The sequence below is a fragment of the Atta colombica genome, unplaced genomic scaffold, assembly GCF_001594045.1.
Source record: "Atta colombica isolate Treedump-2 unplaced genomic scaffold, Acol1.0 scaffold203, whole genome shotgun sequence".
Classification (NCBI taxonomy): Eukaryota; Metazoa; Arthropoda; class Insecta; order Hymenoptera; family Formicidae; genus Atta; species Atta colombica.
The window spans coordinates 65,143-90,767 of record NW_017259298.1 but is presented as its reverse complement, the minus strand read 5'-3'; the positions used below and the strand labels follow the sequence as shown (position 1 = coordinate 90,767).

The 25,625-nt window shown below is 30.1% G+C and overlaps 2 protein-coding genes and 1 non-coding gene across 3 annotated transcripts in view; 2 read left to right on the top strand and 1 right to left on the bottom strand.

Annotated features, from left to right (window-relative positions):
• LOC108687277 (heterogeneous nuclear ribonucleoprotein A1, A2/B1 homolog) overlaps positions 1 to 3,924 on the top strand; it is a 6,250-nt gene extending 2,326 nt beyond the window's left edge. The window contains exons 4-7 of the mRNA XM_018192970.1: positions 159 to 402; positions 948 to 1,163; positions 1,405 to 1,564; positions 3,497 to 3,924. Of these exons, the coding sequence (XP_018048459.1) occupies positions 159 to 402; positions 948 to 1,163; positions 1,405 to 1,529 (585 nt within the window). The 3' untranslated portion in view covers positions 1,530 to 1,564; positions 3,497 to 3,924. The remainder of the gene's footprint in view (positions 1 to 158; positions 403 to 947; positions 1,164 to 1,404; positions 1,565 to 3,496) is intronic.
• A 5,499-nt stretch (positions 3,925 to 9,423) lies between these two features.
• LOC108687221 (homeobox protein rough-like) lies at positions 9,424 to 18,211 on the bottom strand. Its single transcript, XM_018192881.1, has 4 exons — positions 18,011 to 18,211; positions 16,872 to 17,130; positions 12,520 to 12,754; positions 9,424 to 9,669 (listed from the first exon to the last, which is right to left on the bottom strand). Exons 1-4 carry the CDS (start codon positions 18,209 to 18,211, stop codon positions 9,447 to 9,449), a joined length of 918 nt encoding a protein of 305 aa, XP_018048370.1. The 3' UTR covers positions 9,424 to 9,446.
• Positions 18,212 to 25,431: 7,220 nt separating this feature from the next.
• On the top strand, positions 25,432 to 25,504 carry Trnar-ucu. The gene has a single exon. It is a non-coding gene; the product is annotated as a tRNA-Arg (tRNA).
• Positions 25,505 to 25,625: the final 121 nt, after the last annotated feature.

Genomic DNA, 25,625 nt, shown 5'->3' with positions numbered 1-25,625 from the left:
TAAATAAGATATTTCAAATTTGTGATATTTTATTTTAATGTTTTTGTATACAATATGATATAAAATATTCTACACAGTTTATTTCTTCGTTTTTTATAAATCTGATTGAATCAGCTGAATAATTTATATTTTTATTAACGTAATAATTTTGATTACAGGCTCTAAGCAGAGCGGAAATGGCATCTGCTTCTGGAGGCGGTGGTGGCGGTGGCGGCGGCAGCCGTGGTGGTCAAGGTGTAGGCAGAGGACCCCGTGGTGGTAACCAAGGCGGTGGTAGCTGGGGAGGACGCGGCAGCGGTGGCGGTGGTGGTGACTGGAACAATGGTAGTAATCAGGGTGGATATGGTGGAGGTAATCAAGGAGGTTGGGGGGGTAATGGACCTTGGGAGAATCAGAATCAAGGTAAAGGTTTGCTGGAAGATATTTGTCTTCTTATTCCTTTTAGAATTGAATTGACCCTTGCATTAATAATGTATTTAATAATATCATTTGAGAATTGGCTTCAATGTGTAAAGAAAAAGGGTATAAATATGGATTTAAAGAGTTTATTTGATCTTTTTTTTTCTCAGTACGTAATATGCTTTAAATTATATATTGATAATTCTTTAAGATGCCAGGGTCAAGTAATTGCAAAGTACAGAGACTTTGTATTCTAAAGAATAACGTACAACATGATGAAAAGTTATTGAAATAAGCGTAGAATAAACTTGAAGAAACAAAGGTTCATAAAACATGAACAAAAATTAATATAATAATAAAATTATTTTTATATCAATGTTATACAATATTACAAAGTATTTGATAATTGAAATGTTATTATACTAACAATAAAAAAAATAAACATTGTCTCTGCCGCAGAATGGAATAGCATAATAGTGTTTCATTATTTCGAATAATGGAGATGTTAAAAAAAAAGATTACTGTATTTTAATTACTGTATTTTAAAGGGGGTGGATGGAACCAAGGTGGACAGGGTGGCTACAACAGCGGCGGTAATTGGAGCAATGACAACTTCGGTGGTGGTTATCAACAGGGTTATGGCGGAGGTCCAGTGCGCAATAATTTCAATTCGGGTGGTAGACCGGCACCATATGGCATTAATTCCGGTCCTAGTGGACGTCAATCCGGAGACTCCAGATGGTTACCGCCCTTCAGCGGACAAGGTTCCTTCTTGAAATTCAACGATAATTATTTTTTCTTCTGGTTTTTTCCCTGTTAAACTGTTTTCTACATAATTATTAAAATTTAAAAAATATCAAAACCTTTTGACTTTCATTCTTTTCGTTATTGAATGTGAGTCTATTTTTATGTACTTTATCATAGTTATTGCGTTATTTCATCATGCGATTTAAAAACAATTGTTTCTGCTAATCTGTAGTTTTTTTTTTTCTTATGATGCTGCAGGCCCTATGGGTGGCGGAAATTCTGGTGGCGGCGGTGGCTATGGTAACCAAGGTGGTTATGGCGGTAATTCTCTTGGAGGTGGAAACATGGGTGGCGGTGGAGGCGGCAGTGGAAGGAGATATTAAGAGAACATTGAGCATATCGCTGACTCTTCTCGCTGGTAAGCAACATTATAATTATTTCAGTATAATGTTATCAATTTATAATTTCAAAATTGTTTTGTTTAAATTTATGGCAATCGCAAAATTTTAGGAATGTCAAATTATTTCTCACAGAATTTGAAATCGGATGTATGCGATATTAAATAGCATATATACTTTTTCTTTTCTTTATTTTGTTGATTATATATTTATTTATAAATGACAACAATTTTGAGTTACACATATATTTAACGGACAACTTTAACTTGTATAAATTAATTTATTTCAATTTGTTAATTATTTAATTTTATTAGTTTACATGTCTTGCTCATATTATTTATAACGTAATTAGAAATGTACATTCGTCGACTAAAAGGTTGCAACATCTTTTTTTTTAATTCCGAAATGCAGTCTGCTCACCGAGCGATTGATTCTTACTTACGGATCCGTAAGTAAAAATCAATCGCTCGGTGAGTAAGCTGCATTCCGAAAACCATAGAAAAAAATCTGTTACAATCGTTTAATCGGTGAGTAATATATATATATATATATATATATTATATATATATATGGCGTGTGTATGTGTGTGTATGTATTAAAAATTTATTGAGAGAGCATAAAAATTATCTCATAGTTATATATAAGGACATAATAGTTATTTTATTGTTGATATATATGCATACACACATAATTTTAGGGCTTGTGCAAACAATGCAATTAGAATGCAAAGTTACATCTTTTAGTCATTGTTGTTTGTCTTATTAATAATATCAATACTTGTTACATTATTTTTCTAGCGTGACTATATAATTAACTCAATTATTTAGCAATCCAAGTGGCGTTCTTTTTTTGTTATTTTTGCAATTAGCACGTTTTTGAAAGATCAGAATTTAGGTAAGAATAGCAAGATGATAACCTATTTTCACTTTTTATATCTTACGATACTTTATCCGATGTTAAAATCCGATGTTAAAAAATAGTATTTCTTTTGTTTTATACATATCTGTAGGATTAGTTATTTTGCTATAGTCTGATAAAAAGGAAGGATTTTTCCTCAAAGAATTTATTTAATATCAAGTGTTCACAATTAATAATACACAAATTTGTATATTAAGACCTCTAAAGGTCTCTCAAGGATTTAAGAATCTCAGGATATCAGGCACCGAGAATTTGAGGAATCCAAGAATAGAAGTAAAGAGATTTTTTGGATCTTTATAGAAAGTGATTTATCAAATTGAAGTAGTATTTTTTAAACTTCCACAGAGTAGTTTGGATATGGAACATTTTCCAGAAAGTTTGTTTTTTTAGAATTTAATGTTCTAAGTCTAATTTAATGAAATATTGCTGTTCCCATGAAATATTCTCTAATGAGATTTAAGAATTTAAATAATCTGGAAGAAATTCTAGAATTAATAGACATAAAACATTGGTTTTAAATTCTGAAAACATACATTAACTATATATAAGTCTTAAAAATTCCTAAGTCTTACATATCTGAAAATTGGACAAAATAAAAACACAGAAATTCAAGAATTTTTAATTTGTTTAGAAATTTAAGTATAATATGCCACCTGTTATTGAAGAATTCCATTACAAATTTTGAGATTTAGAATTTATCTAGAAATATATAGATGTAGAAATGTTACAATCTTTTAAATAAAAAAAATAATAGAATTAAAAAATCTTTACTAAAAAAATTGTAGAAAACTTAATTGATTTGAATTGATTTTCTTAAATATTCATACAAATCAAAATTCAATAAAATAAAAAATAAAATGTAAAATATTTCTTCATTGTGTAAATTTAAAAATTCTTGGAATCCAAGAGATGTCTTTAGAAATCCAGAGCCTTAAAAAGATCCCAAGATTCGGAAATTCTTGCTCACGACCCAATCGGTCCTTTGCACAGGCTAAGGAGTTTAACTAACAGATTTCTTGACTTTTGAACCTCAGGTGAAGCTACTACTCCTACTACTACTACTACTACTTGTCTTCTAGTCGTCAGTACTTCTGTACTGTTTAGTATCGGAGCAGGCAGGCAGGCTATCAGGCTAGAGAGACAAGACAACGAACAGGCAGAAACTCAGAAACTGTCAGGAAGTCGGTCAGGCAGGCAGGACAATCAGGATACAGGACAGAAAAAGAGAAAAAAAAGTCATCAGTTAGTTCGCAATGAGAGGCTTATACGCCTATTCTTTTCTAATCTTGCGTCCAGTTTTTCCCTTTCTCCACTCATTATAAAGATTCGTATTATCGTTTAAATGTATATTTATGTCCTTTTTATAAAGATCTGCGCGTAAATATTTATCAGCAGATAGGGAAAATATTCATTCATATATACAAGAAGATAATTTATATTAGGAAAAATGTGTGAGAAGAAAAGAGAGAAAAAGATATAGTGCGTGCATGTAGCGATAAAAATGGCAAGAGAAGAGTATATTCATCAGCGTTTTGTAGGCATTAATTAGGACTAATTAATAGGAAATAAAAACTAGTTTACAAAGCTGTATAATCGTTTAAGCATTAGTTGGCTTAAATAAAAGAGAAACCTTTTCTTAATTATATCTTAATTTTGCGACGTGAGGTAACAATAGGCTATAAGCTCAGACTGAACTGTTGCGAAGGATCAGAATGTAGCGGGTAAATTATCTAACGTTACCCGGAATATCTTTCTCGTGCAACTTCGAAGTTTCAATGTTCTTTGTGAAAAACAGGCAAAATGTATATAAAGTACAGTTCTTAATAAATCTCTTAACTTTATGAAACAGACAAAATGTATATAAAATACAGTTATATATTGTCACATGAATCTCTTTTATAACGTAACTTTTTTTCTTCGAAGCTGCATAATAAAATTATTCACGATAATAACGATAGATAGGATCATTTCTTGTACACGTTGAAGGAACAACTTGTAGGACTTGTACAATAGACGAAAAAAAAGGAAAAGGCAGAAATAGATGTACTGTCGACTGTGTAGTTAATGAAAAAGAAAAAAAATACCACCGATATCTCGAGGCGTCAATGTTCAAATATGTATTCGCAGTATTAAATCATTTGTATAGAACGTAAATCCCATCCCAGTCTTTTGTAGTTTTTTTTTCATCGCGAAGAATGTCATAAATATCGATTTGCGAATTTTTTTCGTACCCATTTTCTATTATAGAAAGATTTATGCTCTAGATAGTGATAGATTATCAAGAATTTCGAATCACTACTATTCAACTTGAGAATTCTTAAAAAATCTTAAGAATTTTGAAAGAGTGATAAGAAAGGATAATTTAAAAAACTTGTTAAAAAAATTTTTAATATTTAAAAAATTTAGTTTTTAAAAACCTGGAAAATTTAAAAGTTTACAGTCTTCCAAGGTTGTTAAAGTTTTCAAGTTCTGAGTTAATTTTTTTTTTAATATTGATTTTCTCAAAAAATTCGAAATTTCATTTGAATTTAATTGCTTCTGCTAGGAAAAGATAAAACTTTCCTATATACTATTGATATAATGAATCTTTAAAATTTTTTAGTTTGAAGATTTATATACTTAAAGATTTAGTTCAAGTATTTATCTAAAGCATAATTTTCGAATCTAATCTTCTCATCCCCCAATTAGTTCATCACTTTTCGGTAGATCTAGAGCGGTGTTGAAGTACTAGAGTAGTCTCTAGTTAGTCTAGTGCAGTTTTGAAATTTAGTGACGAAGATTATCAGGTTAAGAGAGCCAGGAAGAAGCTAGCAGATAGCAGAGAGAAAGAGCGAAAGAACAGGAAAAAAGGGAAAAAGCAAAAATAACAGAGAGAGAAAGGATTCTCAGGCTGCGACAGACAGGACTAGTGTTTACTAGACTCTTTCCATTCTAGCCTCTGTTATGCAATCACAGGTAGGAATGTTTCGACTCATTTGCTTAGATATACATATATAACACGTAAATGTACATATATTTTTATAGGGTGTTAAATGGCAACAAGTGTGTGCATGACATTACAGTCTTATTTTACAATGTTTTTTGGCGACTACGTTGTGTATCTGGTGCACTGTATACCAGAATTGTTGTTATTAATAAGAGAACTTGCGAAAGTTTGATGAATGGAAAAGAATCGGTAGAATTTGCTTTAAGATTATATCGAGAAAGTTAAAAATTTCTAAAATATTCAGAATCTTTCAAATTAAAAAAATTTTTTATAACGTTGCTATAATTATTTAATGCAAAAAGAAAAAAAATAAAAACAAATGCTCTTTTAAAAAATGCGAGAGACACGATTTAAAGAAAGATGCGCGTATGCACATAAAGTGGAAATAAATTTTTACTTTGAGAATTAAAAACTATACAAAATTAATTTTGAAATATATAAATTATTTTTATTATTTATTGAAGACTGGTTGCAATTATCTACCATGTTGCAGATTGTCATTTGTATATGTATATTAAATAAAAAGTTTGTATATGTTTCATACTAAAGTTTATTTTTATTTTAATTTATCATTTATACAAATTCTAACATTCTAATTAAAAAAAAAACACGTTTAAATTTTTTTAAACATTTTGTTCAATGATACATATATAAAATCACGAAGTTTAGCAACACATGTGTAACGCTAAGAACATTGCCGATTCCATTTAATTCATCTTCCTTTCACAAAGAAAGTTTTAGGTTGAACAGGAGATTCATTTTCGTTCGTATAGCTGTTGCATCGTTACTGTTTTTTTATATTTTTCTTCTCTTTTTTTTTTTTTATATCTTCACCAGTGTTCGTGTGTGTACACAGAAAGTCTCTCTCTCTAAAAATATATCGTTTAGAAATGAAGAGGGCTCTTTAAGAGATGTGCTTTTTTTCATATATCGTCGTCTGAAGATCTAGAGTTTAAAATAGAGTTTATAGTATGAATCTTGAATTTTAGAAAAAAACAAAGTTAAAGATTTATTTATGTTAAGCAGACAGAACTTTATATCATCGAGTACTTTAGAAAAATTCATAAATTAGATCTTCAAATATCTTCTTTTATGATTTTTCACTTTGTAGAGAAATTTTCAAATTATATAGCATTTCTATTCAAGATGTGATATTTTTATCGCATATTAGGTTGAAGGAATCACACTATCAGAACTATGATATCTAGGAAATCAATTATCAATAATATATTTGATATTCAAAATGTTAGTAAGTTCTCAATTTAAAAATCTTCATCACCTAAGATTCCTGTAAGAATAATTGATTTATACTGTAGATACACTTTCATACTGATTCGTCAATATACAAGGTTTTTTTTAAGAATTCGAGATTTCCAAAACAAGGATGTAATCATGCAAAAACAGGTAATGCTAATATAAAAAAAAAATCAGAACTAATTAAGATTGATATGATGAAATATTAGTTTTTTAAAAGAGAAATGAGTTTAACAAATAGGCTAACATCTAAAGTTGAGATGTAACAACCGGCATTATCGAAGAGACTTTACTGCTCTCAAGATTTACATGGCATATCATGAGCAATTGAAATTTCAGGAATCTGAATCTCGAATATTAATATTTATTGAAAGCTACACATTTAGACATATGGATTTATTTTTAATGTAAATTCATTACACGGAAAGTCCAAGTTCAAATTTATAGGCAGCTGTGTCCTCGTAAGGCGCGAAAAAAAGAGACGAGAAACATTGTCACTTAGTTTATTTAAGTTCTCTCGTTTGCGAAAGGCAGGCAGGGCGTTTCTTATTGAGACTTCTTTTTACTTTCACTGTATTAATTGCTGTCTTTCGTTTTCATTAATTTCTGGTTTACCGTTTGGGCTGGTACTCTGCGAGAGCGATGTGCCTGTGCCGCTGTCCTTCCAAGGCTGCCGACCGAGGTAAGTTCAAGTAACGATCTATTTTTTCAAATTGTTTTAAGTATTAATTGAGATCAGGTAATTTTGAGAAAAATCTAAGAATCTGAGTTTCTAAAAGTTCCAAGAATCCAAAGATTGAAAAAATGAATAAAATTAAAAATTTTAATACCTAAGATCTGTTCCTTCAAAAATTTTTTATTGCTTATATTAATCTTAAGGATACAGTTTATACTGTGGCAACATTTCAAACTAAACGGTTCATATTATTTTAATAACAATATTATATTTTCAAAGGAAAAATTTTCAAATAAATATTCGAAATCTGACTTTAATTTGCTATTATTTTACAAATATTTAATTTCTTCTTGAAATAATTGAAAATATTATCTTTAATAACATTTAGCCTTTTTAACATTTTTTATCAGATGAAGAAAAATTATTGTATACGCATATTAAAGACATTTTTAAAAATAATTTTTAATATTTTTTTTTTTAAGTTACTCATACAACTTTAAATAATTAATTAGTAAAATATTTGAAAATTTTATAACAAATTTATTGCATTCACAAAAAGCACAAAAATTATTAATTTCAAATCTACAAGATAGACTGCTTTCTTAAGCTTCTATATATAACAATTGAAAAAGTATTTTATATCAGTAGGGGAGACAGAGGTTAAAAGTAAAATGGGAAGTTGTAACAATTATATAAAAAAACTTTATAAACAAAATATGCAAGTGTAAAGAAAAGATAGAAGTTTATAATAAATATATTATAAACTTCTATCTCTTTTTTACGCTTTTATATTTTGTTTATAACGTTTTTTATGTAAGTGTTACAGCTTACTCGTTAGTTTTAATCTCAGCCTCCACTACTAAAATTTTTAGCAATATGAAATTTTTTATGAAGAAAAAACTGAAAGATTTTAAAAAAAGCTAAAAATTTAATTGAGAATTAAAAAAGAGTCTACTTTCTCTCTTGAATCGGAATCTCTCGAAGTAAAATTCTTGCATTTACAGTTATAAAGAATTTACAGTTTTAGAAGATTGAAGAAACTATAGAAATTCTAAAAATTAAGAAATTTAGGATTTTTTTAGGATATAATAAGAATATATTATATATTTAGATTGTAACACTATTTTTACACATTTAATAAACTTCTTTTAGTCTACAGAGCTGTGTTTTTTCATTCTCCTCCAAAATTTCTCGTGAAATACATGCAATTGTACTTATGCGTCAGCTATAAAAAGTTATTTGATATATTTATATTATAACCCATTGCACTAATTATTGTGAATTATTCACGAAACAATTAAATAAATAACTAAACTATATATTTTTTTTTTTTGCAGTTTCGTGTATTCTCGTTATTTTGATTAAGCTTGTTCATTACAGATAAAACATGCTCAAATCTTATGTTTATTATAATTATCATATAATTAATAATTGTGCAACTTTATACGTTACGTCACTAATATGATTAATTGCAATCCGATTGACTTTTCGATAATAATTGTTAACAATGTTTCATGTTTTTTCATCGTTCCAAATTAATTTCATTCTCGACGTGCTTTAAAAAGTTTTAATCTTGAAGACTAATGTTTTAGTTCATTTTTATCAATAAATCAAGTTCTAAGAATTAGACAAACTTGAATTAAGATTAAAATTAATCTACATCGATAGAAATAAACATGATTTTTTTTTTTATCTTTCATCCCATACAAATAAATAACAAATGAGAAAATGCAATTGAAAAGGAACTCTGCAAATTACATGAAAAATTCTAAAAACTAAATTAATCAATTTCCAACGATGTTTAAAAAAATTATGAAATTAAGAAAAAAAACTGGTACAAAAAAAATATCTTTTGATATTTGACGTCAATAAATATTGCAATTTTTTTCCTAATTACTTATTATATAGCGCCAGAAAAGATTTTCTTAACGTTTCACCTTTCATGCACGCCGAAAATTGATCGTTAAAACTGTTTCTATATCGCGTAGTTTACAGAGAAAAAAAGGAAAATGAACTTATTGTCAGATGTGTCTTATCAGTGAACATAGCGATCGCACGTTGGATTTAATTAAGTCGTGGACACGAGATTCGGCGGATTATCAGATGTCTCGCTGCTACTGCTGCTATAACGTGGCTGATCCTTCGAGGACGAGTCGATGACAACGGGATTGCTGGAGATGCAGGAGTGATTGGTCACCGATCCGTAAGTATCTTTGTACAGGCAGAGGCCGCAGAATCCTGTCGCATTGTAAAGCGGTAGATTCACCAGGCCGTTCGATACCGCGAAGTTTCTGTAAATCACAAAGAGATTTGACAACAAAGTTTAACTGTTTCCTGAAAATTTTTCTGACAAATGGTAATGATCGTAAATGTTGAATACTTAAATTAAGATATTCAATACTTTCCAACTACAAAGATTGCTGCTACTGTATAAAAAAAAAGACATTTCAGAGAGATTGTAAAAAGGGAGCATTCATGAATGGCGTTTCCACTTAATTGAAATAAATGCTTTTATTCAGCAAAACATTAGGGAGAAATGGAATCGTTACTTAAACTGCGGATCGCGTGTCGGCAGCCAGTCCTCTCCGCTCGTTTATGTTCTAAATGCTTGGCTGGTTATTAAATGAAAACTGTTAATGAGATTCTGCCGTTGAGACCTTAGCTATTTGGAACATAATCGAGCTTTTTATAACATTATCCCTGGTGAAAATTTTTCTCAAAATTTTTTATATAATTTTTAGAATTTTTGTTTACATCTTTTTTAGAATTATTCTGCATATGTATCAATTTTGAAATATTTTGAAAATAAAAATCTTATAGAATCTGAAATATTTGTTATATTTTCGGAAGTTATAAATGAGGAATAAAATCTTATTTAAAAATCTTGGAATATTTCAGGATTCATGCATATAAAAAATTCTGAGAGAAGATGTAAGAATGACTTTCTCAGAGTTTTTTTTTTTAAATATTTCAATTTATGTAAAAATTTTTATCAGTCTGACAAAGAATTTATAACATATATTTGATTTCCCATTTTCTCCCTTTTTTAAATTAATTATGTAATATTTTGTTTACTATTAAGGATTCAGGAAGAAAAAAGTGTTCGTAATTCAAGAATGTTAAGAGGGACGATTTAGATATGTAGATGTATTCAGAGTAATATATGAATAAAGAAAAGTTCGGAATTGTAGTCAACCTTCAATAATAAAAACACTGGAAGAAGAAATAGAAAATTCAACATGAAGATTTATTATATGGTCTTTGACAATCGAAGAGATGATGGACAGGTAATAATTCTGATTGATATAGTATAAACTAAAACACAGTACGATAACTTAACATAACTTAATTTTAACATTTTTATGTTAAACAATATTTGCATTTTTAACATTTTAATGTAAAAAATAATCTTTCTAATTTTCAACATTTAAGTGTTGCGAATTAAACAGAAATACTCTCAATGTTCAACATTAAATATCTTAACGATTGAAATGAATCGGATTTTGAAATGAAAAGTTCATCAACATTCTATTAAAAATTTTATTAAGATTTTATTTAAAATTTTGTGTGATTGAAATGAAACTGTCGAAATGAAACTCTGTCCACTCATTTCTCAGAATCCTCTCCCCGGAAATTCTCCTGTGAATGTCTTTGAACGGTTTTAGAGCAAATTGCAGAGATGAGGACAATGCATGAATGCTCGAGGGTTGCGACAAGTGGATGAGAAAATCTCGCGGTTAACACGGGGGATGCATTTATCCGTCGTTTATCCGGTTTATCGAGCGTCAGGTGCATATCGACTGAATAACACCGGGAGCACTCATCGGGAGTGGTGTAAGGGGTGCAAGGATAGCGAAGGGTTGGCGAGATTCGACGGACCCCGAATATGCGACGCGCTCGACTGCGGTTCGACTGGGAGTTGATACGCCGATGCGATACGCCGCTAAATAGCCTTAAGTGGGATTACGTCTCCCGCTATTGTGATCCACGGCGGAAGGAGGAGCTCGTACAAATTTCGGTCTTTGTGCGGTGCTTTGCGGGGCGTTCTCGGCGCCTCGCCTCGCATTACGAAGGGTGCCGAATTCATCGGGCAACGCGTCTCTCTTTCGGACCGTGCCGGCCGTGTTCTCCAGAATAATTGTACTCGTGATTTCAGGTGAGATGGTTGATGGGGTTTCTCTCGCGATTTGGGATATTTAGAGGAAGGTTCTAGTCCCGTCGTCGTGAGAATTTCGGAAATTGGAGTATTCACGAATGTAAACAGGGCTCGGGATGACCTGAGAATAATTTTCATATTTTGAAATTTATAGAAAAGAAAGAAAGAGAAGAAAAAAGAATAATTTAAAAGAAGGAGAATCATTTTATTTTTAAATTATTTTTATGGTATTATGTCTCTCATCGACGTGAGAATTTCGAAAATTGGAGAATTCAATGATAAACGCAGCCTCCCCGATAATCTGAGAATAATTTTATATTTCTAAGAACAGCTGATGAAACTAACGCCCGCGCGTTAATAGTCGCATTGAAAAGCATGATACATCATGCTGACAAGATAACAAATCGACTGGATGCATCGTGCGTGGGATGCAAGGATGTGGGATCTATGCGAAAATTGCCACATGTTCCATATAACCCTCTTACTTTTCCCATGTCAGTTTCAACGAAGAGAAATTAGATTAACGTGGCTTAAGTAACTTTCAGAAATAATAGCAATATAAAATCCTAACTTTAAGAATGTAAGGTCTTTCTGGAGAATTAAAACATCAATTTGTTTCTTTCACATTTCCTTAAAGTCTTGAACAATTTGTTTGTACTCCGTATATTAGAAGTCTGCTATTTTTTTGGAACTTTTATCTGTGTATTCGATATCATTACTGTGTATTTGTCTTGTACTTTGACTTTGAAATTTCTTATTTTTATACAGTTTGAAATATTTTCATAAATTAAAAATTTAGATATTTAATAGATGAAAAGTTTCATAATGTGATTGAATTTCTAGGCGATTAAAAATTTAGAAAAACGAATTCATTTAATAGTATTCTCGAGAAGAAATCCAAAGATATAATTAAGATTACAAATAAGATTTTAGATAGATTATATAGATTATATAGATATATTTCAATAGATAAAAAAGTGAGTACCGGTACTGCTGGTCTAGTTGCGCCTTTTCGATTCTTTTGTCCTTGGCGCGCCTGTTCTGGAACCAGATTTTGATTTGCGTTTCGGTAAGTCTCAAGGAAGTTGCGAGTTCGAATCTGCGTCCCCTCGAAATGTATTCTCCCCGCCGATACTCAACTTCCAACCTTAGCGTCTGTTCGCCGCTGAATGTTGTCCTTTGTCTTCGTGGTCGGCCCTCTTTTCTTCTTCTACGCGCCACTGCGAAGAAAGAAATATCAAATCTCCAGTAGGTGCAAAAGTTTCTTTCACATGTTCAAAATTTACGTATGTATAGCACGAGATATTCTTATTTCTATAGAATTCTGATTTAAATGTAGCCATGTAAACATCTGTGTCATAAATTATTTTCCTAGAATCAGAACTAAGGATTTTGAAGTATTTTTAATTTTAATCTTTAGTATACATCATTCTCTCATATTCTGCACGTTTCTCTTCTTTGAAATATTAAGAGTATCTGACTAAAGATTCCATTGACTAGACATGTACTCAGATAGCACCGAATATTTATTACTATTCATTTTTTGAAATGTTACATAAACATTTTAGACATATTTTATATAAAGCTTTATTTGAAGTATTAAAATATAGACTAAATATTTTATATAATATTTATGATGAATATAAATAAAATATTTATAGTAATTATTTTTTACTTAGATTCTAATGTCTTATTAAATACTTTCATTTATAGCATTTACCACACAACTGCAATAAATATCAGATAGCACAGAGAGTTTAAAAAGAATTATTCAGTAATATGTCATCATTTCAGAAAAAGAATTCATCTTTTGCATCTGAAAATGAATTGCTATTGATATATTATTAAATTTTTTTTTAACTTTTTGTGCTATCTGGGCATTTCATAATATTTACAATAAATGTTCAATGATCTGTGATGAATGAATGATGTTAATTTGTGCAATCTAAAACCACAAAAATATTTAGAAAATATTTCAGATAAATCTTATAAACATTTATAAATATTATTGTGTGCTGTCTGAGTATGTCCGAATGCTCACCCAAGCTTTATTTGTTCATATTATTAATCTCAAATATTTTTTTAAATATAATATTATAATTTAATTGTAATCTTTAAATATATTTAAATTATAATATTGTAATAAAAAAAGCATTTAGATTAATAATAATAAATTTTCTATAAGTGTTCATAGGTACATATTTATCTTAAACAACAGCTTCTATTCTTTTCCTTTTTAAATACACAACTTTATAAATTTTTTCTAGATTTATATTAAAGTATAATCACTTAATAACTTTTATATTTATATAAAAGTGATGAAAATTAATTGGAAAAACAAATGGTCATCAAACTGTCGTGTGTATTAAGCTAGAGTTTCGTAGCAATGCAACGAAGTAGAATGGGGATGGAAAAATAATATGGTTCGTTCTTTCAATTATTGTTCAATTGATAATAATTTTATCAGCGTAAAACAAGAATAATCACGTGACAAAAGCTTATCGTTTTCATAAATTTCTTCTAAACATTTAAATTAATTGACGAAAAGCAACAAGTAACAAATAATTTAAATATTTTAAAATAATTCAATAATTTGAAAATTTAGTAATTTAAAAATAAAAAATTCGTCACATGTGTATCATGATTTGCTTTCTTAATACTTCAATTTGATTCTCATTTTGGTTTTTCAGCACACTTGATGGGATTCGTGAAATAAATCTGGGCGTGCTGTAATTTCATCTTTGTTACGTAATAGAATAATTAAGATGCACTGGTAAAAGAGAGCGATATCGGAAATTGAGGCTTCTCGAGGCTTCGTCCAATCTGGCGTAAAGCGGATATGGGATACTAATTGCTCCTTGGACCTTATAACCGTTTAAGACTTCAGAAATCTTTATAAATTTAAAATATGAAAAATTCTTAAGAATATTATAAGATATTATGGAATATTATGAGAATTTCTGTATAATGTTCGTCGATGTGCTGCGACACCTGTTAAGTATCTTTACGAAAAAAATATCTTTCGATGTTTGGAACAAATTGGGATCGCTGGGATCAAATCTGGATACGTCACACAGATATCAACGGGTATAGATTCCTCGACGATACAAGCCGCGACTTACACAAACATCCAGCGAGTCAAATCGGTGGCTTGTGAGGCTTAAGGGAACTTGGGAGAGGAGAAGAGTTGGGTTTTTCAGTAGGAATACTGCGGTAGTGTATTTCTCGCATTGAGGAGCGGCCAACTGCGTCTCGTAATCTCATCACAATATCGCGACGAAGTGTCGAAGCGGGATAAAACCCGCGAGTGAATGTGCGTGCCGCGTGCGGCTTGTCCTCGCAATGTTTCTGGCGTGACGCGGAGCGTCAAACTTTCCAGATGAAGAGTGAAATTCGTTAATTCCTCTCTCCCGTCCTCCACCGCTGCGATATCCTCTGGTCATCTGCTAGAATATCTCTAATCCCATTTGTAAAAATAGAAATCCCATACACATAGTGTGAAATATTTATATGAACCATTTTTTTTAATATTTCAAAAGTTTTTCATAAATATTTGTAGAATATTTTAAATATTTTCACAATTAAAATAGTTTAAAAATATTGTAGGAAAAAGAGTATTTCAGAAATTCTGATTTCGGGCATATTTATATTTTATGAAAAATTCTAAAATATTTTAATTATAAATATAATTATAAATTATAAATACTTTATTTAAAAATATATTCATCGAATTTTTTATGTAAGTTGATGTACTATTCTACAACATTCGTACAACTTCTGAAACAACTGGGAAATTTAAAAAACCGAGATTATTCGAATTTTAGAAAGAAAGTTCTTAAATTTATTTAGTTCTGTGAAATTATCAAAAAAAATATTTTCATCCGCTTAAAAACGATCATTTGCCCCGGATGTTTCCTATAAGTAATTGCTCAACATTTTAATGTGTTTCGAATAATTATTTTTGTACTTAAAAAAGCTATGCTTTTTGTATCAAACCTTTTACTTTTTTTTATTTATTTCAAAATTATGATATTTCAAAATTTGTCAATATTTCAAATTTCTATAAGACAAAAGATTCCCTTTCAAGTGTCTCTTTTTTAATACCATATTTCTGCGAAAAGTATAAGTGAACAAATACATTTTTTTTTTTTTTAGAGAGCTGGGAGAGAGTCAGGCCGCGGAAAAACGGTGAAAGTTTTGTTAAATTTCAGAGGAGCGTCTGAATTGATTTCCTCCTGAAATCCTTCCTGTATGGAATTGTGCCATTGTTGCGCAATAGAAGAGTGCCTTAATATCCTCTCCGTCTGGACGGTGGCCGTGTCCGCTCGGCGCGGGCGTCACGTAATACGACATCACAAAATCTGCTTACTGATTCGCGAATACTCGAACGCAAAGATGCCTTTCGATCCTAAGCTTACGAAGAGACGAGGAGGAAGGAGATACAAAATGAGAGAGAGCAGAGAGAGAGAGAGAGAGAGAGAGAGAGAGAGAGAGAGAGAGAGAGAGAGAGAGAGAGAGAGCTTTCGGAGACGCGTTATGCAGTCACCTGCATTTTCGTGGTGTGTATCTCTATGCAACTTGCAGGTTGCACGAATGGAACAGAGTGTTTGTTTCTTGGCCAAAGATACATACACACATAGATGGTACCATATAGAATATTAAATAAAATCCATGCTAAAATTCAGGCTCCTAATGTATACTATAATTTTAAATGAAAAATAGATTTTGATATATTCGTAGAATATCTGATAATGAATGTCGTTCAGTATCTAGTTTATTTGTAGATTTTTACGAGAAGAACTTCGCGATAGGACCAATTTATTTTTAAATATTTAAAATCCGAACATCCTTAAATATATTCCTGATATTTGCAAGCATTCAGAACAACGCGAATTATTTAATTAACAGTTTCATTATTTAATCATTGTTTAAATCAACCAAATTAAATACTCGACAAAAATAAAGCAATTTTTAATGTTAATTAAAGCTAAATTTTCATAATCTTACATAATTTTAAGTTACATATACTAGTTACATATATTTTATACTTCGAATTTTTATCTTCAAAATAAAAAAAATCATTCAATTACATTAACTTTAAGATATAATTTAAAATATACTGAACGAATATCAATTAAGGAAATTTCGGAGCAAATCTGAGAGAATTAGAGTTAAATTTATGATTAAAATTAATTTTATTAAAATGGATTTAACAAAAATCGATTGATTGTATGCATTTATTAGAATTTTTCCAGAGCAGCAGAAGACACGTGTGAGAGTTATGTTAACTAATTGCGGAGGACTGAAATCTACGATACAGAAGCAACAAGAACTTACGGAAGGCTGAGAATCCTTGAAAGTGGTGCTCGGCCATGGACTGATGGTTTGGCAAAACATGAAGATGCGGCGGCAACGTGGATGGGTGCGCGAGCTGCGTGAGATGAAAAGTCTGGCCGGGTCCTCGCGGAAGGAATCCGTGCAGAAAAGGCAGTCTCACACCTGCGAGCATCGAATCTTTCTTCGTTTCCTTGCTCTCGAATATTTTACTATTTGCGACATCATTTGGCACTTTTTCGAGGTCCTTGGAGTGTGACACCTTACAAAAGTAGAAAAGTGACAGTTTAATCCTAACATTGATTAAATTTAGACAAAATTCTTATAACATCTCATCATATTTTTTTGAGAATTGTTCACATTTCAAACTTACAAAACTTAAAAAAATATCTTAAGCTTCTTGTTTTTATAACTTTTCTTCGGAAATATAGAATGAGAAAGTTAAAAATTTTGTAATATTTCAGAATTCATAGGTTAAGAAGTTTTAGAAGAGATATAGACTTTTGAGAAGTGTCCCAATTTGTATCTAAACACTGAAGAAATTATATAATAAAATTGTCTAAAAAGTTATAAATTCATACAGAAATTTTCAAAATTTTAAAATTATATTAAATACATTATACTAATAAATTACAATAAAGAAATATTTTGAGTAATTAATAAAACCAACAAAAATTGACATTTTGGTGAGACCAAACGGAATTTCTGATTATCATAATATCAATTAAAACATTTTCCTCGAAAAAAGTTTAGGAAACTTAACTTTAAAGTCAGTCTCTGGAACTTTAGGCATGTTTTAGGAACTTTATAGAAATCAATCGAAAATTAAGATACTTTGAGTTTAATAATTCAATGAAATTATTAAATTAAAACAAACTCGATTTGCTTATTATATAAAATTTCTTCAATCGATTTTATGATATTCTTCAAAAGACAATTCTTGTTTTAAGTGTTACAAAATGTTTAATGAGTTTCTCTAAAATTCATAATCAGTACGTTTTAAGATTATTATCGAGAAAATATTTTTGTTAAAAATAATCGTAACTTAAAAGAAAGAAAATCAGTCGAGTGATCACTTTTCTTAGCGACAGAATGATACTTTGCTGTCTGTATATTAAAACGGTGGATCTATTTGTACTCACAGGCAATATTTTATGTGATTCAGGTGAATCGGGAAGCTCGTGTGATGTTTTCTCCGTGATCTCTGGCGAAGAATCCAGACTTTCCCTCGCGTGATCCTCATCCTCGTCATCTTCCGTTTTCTTCGTCGCCTCCAAATGACCGTAAAGCCGCGCGAAGAAACGTCGCGGCGATGACGGTCTTCTCGTCTTCTTTGCGGACATTTAATGAATATATATAATCTGTAGACTTAATCGTTCATACGAAAGATTTTCCCAATATTTCTTTCAAACGAAGCAAAATAATCTAGTAAAAGTCTCTCTTTCTCTCTCTCTTTTCTTAAAAGTAAAATTCTTTCAGATAAACAAAAGATGAGTTTAAAAGATTTTTTTTTACTGAAGTTTTCTGTTCGTCCAAATGTTCTAGCATAAATAAATGAATCGTAAATTCTCAGATATGGAACATTATTTTTTTAAAGATTCAGGATTTCTTGCATTTAAGTGTCATCAGATTTAAACTTATAGAAAACATTTATGACTATTATTCCAATAGACTCGATGCATTCAAGACACAGTTCGTAGAAACCAGAAATTCGAAACTGTTCAAATTTCTAGAACGCGGAATTCACAGTTTTACGAAACAAAATTTCCGCCTGTCGTAAATTTTAAACCTGATTATCTTTCATAATTCACTTTTCTCTCATTACTCCTTTTTATTATCCGACCGAAATTCATTTTCACTCGACGTTACCATATTCCGAATTAACTCCCGGTAATAACTTCACAGGAATACAATTTTCCGGTCGATCATAACTGAAGCTATCCCATAAGACTTTCCAGAGTTTGAAGAACTCGCACAGCAGCAAGACGAAGAAGATCCCGCGGGCTAAAGAACGTCAGTTTCTGCGGGGTGGCACGCGCGTCTGAATCACCTGGTCGTCCTCCATTCTCTCACCTCGTGCTGACTGAGAAACGAAGGACCGGAGGTAGGGGGATACCTCCCTTCTACATCCGGAGATATCACTCCACCCTCGGCCACCCTCCCTTTCCCGTGCGACGCTGCACCGCCCCTATGCGAAATCGCACGTGCGGCCGCATTTGTACGGCCGAAAGTTTCGCTTCCTGTGGACGGATAAACACGCGATACCCCTTAGGATTTTCCGATTTCACCGTGGCGGTCTCCTTGATTGAGTTCCTTTCTTAAAGCGTTTGTAAGAGATCCTACAACTTTTCCATGAACGAAGATTATGAGGATAATCTATAATCTATGATCTAGAAAGTTTTTGATCATTAAAAATTTGTTTTTTTAATAAAAATATCAAGAGACAATGTATATTTGTCAAAAACGGAAAAATATCATTCTATTGCTAAAAAAAGTGATTACTTCATTTATTTTCTTCTCTTTAAGTAACGGTTGTTCTCTTTACTAAAGAATATTTTTTTATAATCTTAAAATGTACTTACTACAAGTTTTTAGAAAAACTCATTATTAACTTAAAACAAAGAATTGTGAATTTAAGAATTGTGTTTTTTTTTTTAATATAAAATTGATCGTAGAAGCATCTTTAATAATAAGTAAATTTAATTTGTTCTAATTTAATAATCTTAATTGAAGTATTAAACTTACTAAGATTCAGAATATGTATATATATTTTGAATAAATTTGATGCTAATGAATTTATGATAGATTTGCGAATATATGAACTTTTAAAAGTTTTTAGCATTTAAAAAAAACAAAATTATTATTTGTATGTATTTTTCTGTGTGTATATACATTTAATATAATATACATGTACATACCAAAATTAAGATAAACCATGTTATTTTTAGAATTTATCTTAATTATTATGTTGTTTTCATTATATTTTAAAATACTATTGCTATGTCACGACGACAATTACTTTATGACTACAGATTATTCAAACAAAAAAACAAATAATAACAATAAAAACAATAAAAGTAAACAATAATATATGCATACAGAATAATTACTACTTACTTGCTTACAGTTGTCAATAATAAATCCTATTCAGTGGCTTATTCAATATCGTACTCACAATATCTCCGAAAAATTATATAATAAATTAATTAATAGATATATTTATTTTTATATATATAGAAATATTATCGACAAATCGTAATAATTTCTTTGATATTGACATAAATAGTAAACTATCTTATTTAAATATGTCTAGATTTTTCAGAAAAAAAATCATGTTTTATATGCAAAATTATTAAGCAGCATATGATTAAATTTACAATAAAAACAAGTGATTTCAGAAAAACAATAGAGGGGGAAAATATAAGTTACTTTAATCACAGTACCAATCATGCGTTGCTCTGCGAGAAAATGAAAAGAGGGTTTTCGCGAATAGAAATGGAAAAAAAGAATGCGCGCGGTTTAGCGTGAACAGCGAGATTGCTCTGAGTTCATTCTATTCTATTTTCATGCAATGAAACGATGAGTTCTGATGAATGCCGATTATTATTGCTACATTCAAATATTTTCCCTCCAATTCTAATCTTTGATTAAAATACTATCCTCCTTATTACTGTATCCTGTATGCTTTTCACAAGCAAAGAGGAACAAATCCGATTGCGAAATTTATTAAACTTATAATAAAATAATAATCTTCATAATAATAAGTAATTAAATAATAATATTATGATAAATTTGTCTTAAAATATGTATTTTGTGATATTTTACATAGAATATAGATACATAGAATGCCCTACTTTAATTGCATTATTATTTTTTTACGATAAATACTTCAATAGAAAATTCTTTTACCTTCGCTTTTTACGACAGATATTTTGATATATAAATTGAAATTGATTTTTCAATGTGGGTCATTAATAATTTTCAAATTATAAAAAATTGAAAAAGGCTTTTTTCGAAATGTGATTTAAAGAATTAAATGGATAATAAAACTGTTTTCTTTTAATTAATAAAATATTTAATTAAAAAAAAACCTTCAAATTTCTATTTTTAATTTGTTTGCTATAATTTATTATCGAGTTCAGGATCCGTTGGAAATTATCTGTAAAAATACATAAAATATTATGAATTTAAAGTTATTTTGGCCGTAATGCAATACATCAATTATTTTATTTTAATTTCGTTTTATCACGCAATATTTCCATATTTATTTTCGATATTATCTCTCAATTATCTTTAATTCGCGCATCACGTTTTACACATTCGCATTGGTATTCTATTCCTCAAAAGATCAAACGATATCAAGCAGCAACAGAACAGAAACAACAACAACCACGGCAACGAGCTTCTGCAAAGCTCCCCCCCCGTTCCCTTCCCTCTCCTCCCCCGCAACCATTAAATGTTCGGTGGCTGAAAAACTTGGGCAACACTCTCCGCAGCATCCCGGCGTCATCATGGACCCCGGGGGGGTTCCCTCTGCCCCGTACCTCTCTTCGCGGTTTCCCGGATGATCTGATTGTTTCACGTTCGCATGAGATTTACCTGCACGGCGCGGCGGCAGTGGCGGCGGCGGAGCGGATGGAGGCTGGATCCTGGATGGTGGACCAATCGGATGGCGGTCGGGGATCGATGTAATTAGAGAGGAACCAACCCCAGCATGAGAAGAGAGAGAGAGAGAGTGAGGCCGGGGAGAGACAGCATAAAAAGGTGACATGCGCACGGCTGTCGCGACGTCCGCGCGCGAACACGCTTCCGCGTATATATAGGTGTCTAATTCCCTTTGTGCGTCGCCTATTGTCGGCATTACGATTATTACGCTCACGCTGATTTCGCTCGTCGTCGTGTAGTCGTCGTCGAGCGATGCGACAATACAATTATCGTTATCCCCACGGTCAATACGCGACGCCGACGACGAGCGGCGTCGGGACATTGCAGATGCGCGCCGTTTATCGACGTGTTCTCTGGAGAACGAATTGTTATTATTATTATTATTGTTATTGCTGTTTATTGTTGTTGCTTTTTCCGAATGGCAATAAAACAACGAAGCTGTTCAAGTATTTTGACTCGGTCGGTGTGTTGAACAAACAAAGATACATTTTTAGAATCGCGAGTAAAAATTAGAGAATTGTGTTACTCATAAATTTTATAACTCTCGTAATTAATTTTATATTTTTAATCAAAATATACAATTATAGTATACAATTATATAATATAGAATTACAGTATATGTTTTTATTTTATTAAAGTTGGTTTAAGATATATCGAATTATTTATATTATTCTCATTTAAAAACTCGAATACAATATGGATATTATTAATTTGTTCAGAAAGATCCATACAGAATTCTTTTTGAAAGTTATTCTTGAAAATTTCCGATTGACCATATTTAAGCGAGGATTCAACACGACAGCTAATTTCGCAATTAATTTTATATTTCTGTATATTTAAACAATAGCAAAATTTTAAGATTTCTAAATCATTGCTAAATAAAACTCTGATGAGAGGTTTAGATCTACGATGAACAAGATAATATTCCGACGTCAAATACATAAAAATTTACATCCACATGACAATATTACATCAACTGTGTCGAGGAATTTTCAAGTAAACTTATCTGAAATTTTTATATTAGGTGTAGTAAAAAGAAAATCCATTATTTTTGCATGAAATTGAATGGAAAAATAATGGATTTCTTTTTACTATACCTAATATCAAACATATCAATTAAAATCAATCAAAATAAAAATTTAAAAATGTAAGAAGTTTTCTAATATGATGTCCACATAAGCTTTCAATTGTCGATCAATTTCAACACAATATAATTAATCCTGAGATTTCGGAATAGAAATTTATTATTATTATTATTATTAGAGGAAAGTCCCTTATTATGAGATAGCGGCGTTTCTGCTAAACTGATAAAAGGCTATCTATTGGTTCCGCCATGAATTTATTGCTCTTGGATTGAAAACTATTTAGTAGAAAATTCATTATTAGATCACGCCTGTAATCATTGTAAAATAAGATTTTAGAATTTGTTTCAAATTTTAAGATGAGCCTTTAAACCTTGCTTATTATTTAATAAAAAAAAATATTTGGCAATAAATTCTTCATATAGTGCTAGAGTAAGATTGTACTAATAGAAAAATATGGGGTATGTTGAATTGTTTAATTACAGAAGTTAGATTTGATGATCGTAAAACCATGTAAGGCGAGGAAATCGTAATATGAGATACCCAGGGTATTTCTAATATGAAATAACTCATGCTTCTATGTATAATAAAAATCGTTGCTAAAGAATAAACGTTATTGTACAATAATAAAAAGGACAACCGGAATGAACGTCAAGTGCCTATTTCTGCGATGCTTAATTCGAACTATCTAAAGATGAGTCCTGGATGTAATCTATCGCATACTCATTTTTCACGCTCGCCGGCTGTTTTGATTTGCGTTTTAGAAACATGAAATAAAGTTTTTTTAATTGCAATATTGATATACTTTGCGTTTTACTATCGATTTCTGGGGGCATCTCATATTAGGAGCACAATTTTTTGACTTTACGATTTGCTCACTTTTTACATTTCTTTAATTTAAAAAAAAAATGGAATTAGAATTATAATTTTATATAACGTTATCTTAAAGCTTATTAAATAAACGTTATTTTAAAGCTTATTAAATTCCCTTCAAAATGACCTATTATTTTTTTAAATTCTGCCCATAGACTTCTAGCATTTATCCAAAATAAACTCGGTATCTCATAATAGGGGCCTTCCCTCTATTATTATTATTATATTGTTTCCTTTTCGTATTAGGTTTTTATTTATAAATTAATCTAAAGTATTTACTAAACACTTGTACACATTTTTCTTCTTTATGTAATAATTTAAGAATTCAATATTCAAAGCAGCACTTTTTACGTCACAAAATAAATTCAACAGACGAATTATCCTTCAAATTTTCCAGACAATGTCAACATTGGCATCGTCCTTAAACTAGCAATAGTACAGGAAAACTTTTAATAAATACAGAGATCTTTTTATAGTACCTACTTCAGAAAAGTTCTCGGATTTATGAGAAAGTTTTTAAACACTACCGTTCTATATTATTACTACTACTATTACTACTGTACTATATTCAACAGTTATTCATATTATAACATTCCTGGTGAAATATTTTTCAAAATTTTTTATATAACTTTAGAATTTTTCAGAATTTCTGAAAACATATTTTTGTAACTTTTTGAAAATTTCTCAAATTTTTTAATACAAATTCAAATACTTTTTCAAACAATTTTTAGTAATTAATATCTCGTTAACTATTGCGAAAATGGCAGATTTCAACCCGTTCTATCCACACGCTTGTTAAAAAATTGTGGGACCGTGTATATGTATATATAATTCTCTGAAATATTCTAGATTTCTCACTGTATAAGTTTCGAAGAAAACTTATAAAATCTAAAGAAATTAAGATATTTTTTCAGATAATCTTTAGACAAGAGTAAATTTAAAACGTTAAAGAGCCTTTATTTAAAACGTTAAAGCCTTTGAGAGCCAACATAGGTTGAAAGTAGTGTGTAATTATATCTATACTTTATAATATGAGATAAATATACGCTTCGATCCTAGTTTGGATCCTCCTTCAGTATAAATAAATATATAAATATAAAAAATAAATTTTATAACTATCAATCTTGCGATTGAAACGTTTGTCAATTTTTCTCAAGAATAGAATTATATGATTTCACACACGCCTAACCTGTATTGGTTCGCATTAGTTGATTTACATCCTTGGAAAATTTAATATTCTTATCCTTAAAACTTAATATTCTCATAAATTAATAATCATAAACATCATCACGAATATCGGAGTATGAATCATCAAAAGTAAAAGTATAAGTTTAAAATGTGAAAAATTCTTAAAAATATGACGTGAGAATTTTTTTCGCCACAACTGTTATATTATAAAAATTGAATCATGATTCTGTTTAAATGAACAAATTAAAAATGATCTCGCGCTTTATGCACAATTCCTCAATTTTTTTATAATAAGCCATGACTTGCATAATTAAAGTTTATCAACAATATATTTTTAAATTATTGCAAAACATCTAAAATTAAGTTTTCATATTTACAAAATTATTAAGAAGCTTAACATTGCTTAAACTTGGAATGATAAAAGATTGGAATGATTAATTATTAGGATGACTTGTTACTTTTTTCCACTATATCGTGTAATTGTTTTGGTATTTAGATTTGCCAGTTAATAGGTGACTCTAATAAATATATTGTTTTTTATTTGTCAAAATAATATTGTCAATCTTTTATTTTCGTCATACATCTTGAGTTTTTTGATCACATAAAAAAATACATTCTTTGCCTATCAAAATAAATTTCACTATTTTTGTTGATTTCTCTAATAACATATTGAAAAATAATACATGAAAATTATTTTTTTTATCATAATAAATTAAAACTGCTATATTGCTTTTTATGTCATCAAGGCATACAGAGTCCCTTTGGCGCAGAGGATAGCGCGTTGGACTTCTAATCCAAAGGTCGTGGGTTCGATCCCCACAAGGGATGGCACACCTTTTTCTTTTTTTTTTACATTTCTTATTTTTTGTAAACTCTTTTTCATATTTTCCCATATAAATATCATAAGTATAAAAAATTGGCAAACTCAAAATGTTTTTCCTATTAATTT

Excerpts from the sequence above, each read along its gene's own strand:
- LOC108687221 (XM_018192881.1), bottom strand. The coding sequence starts at position 18,211 with ATGTCCGCAAAGAAGACGAGAAGACCGTCATCGCCGCGACGTTTCTTC. Across the intron at positions 17,131-18,010 it reads AATCACATAAAATATTGCCT|GTGTCACACTCCAAGGACCT; the intron begins GTGAGTACAAAT and ends TACTTTTGTAAG. Across the intron at positions 12,755-16,871 it reads TCAAGGATTCTCAGCCTTCC|TGGCGCGTAGAAGAAGAAAA; the intron begins GTAAGTTCTTGT and ends CTTTCTTCGCAG.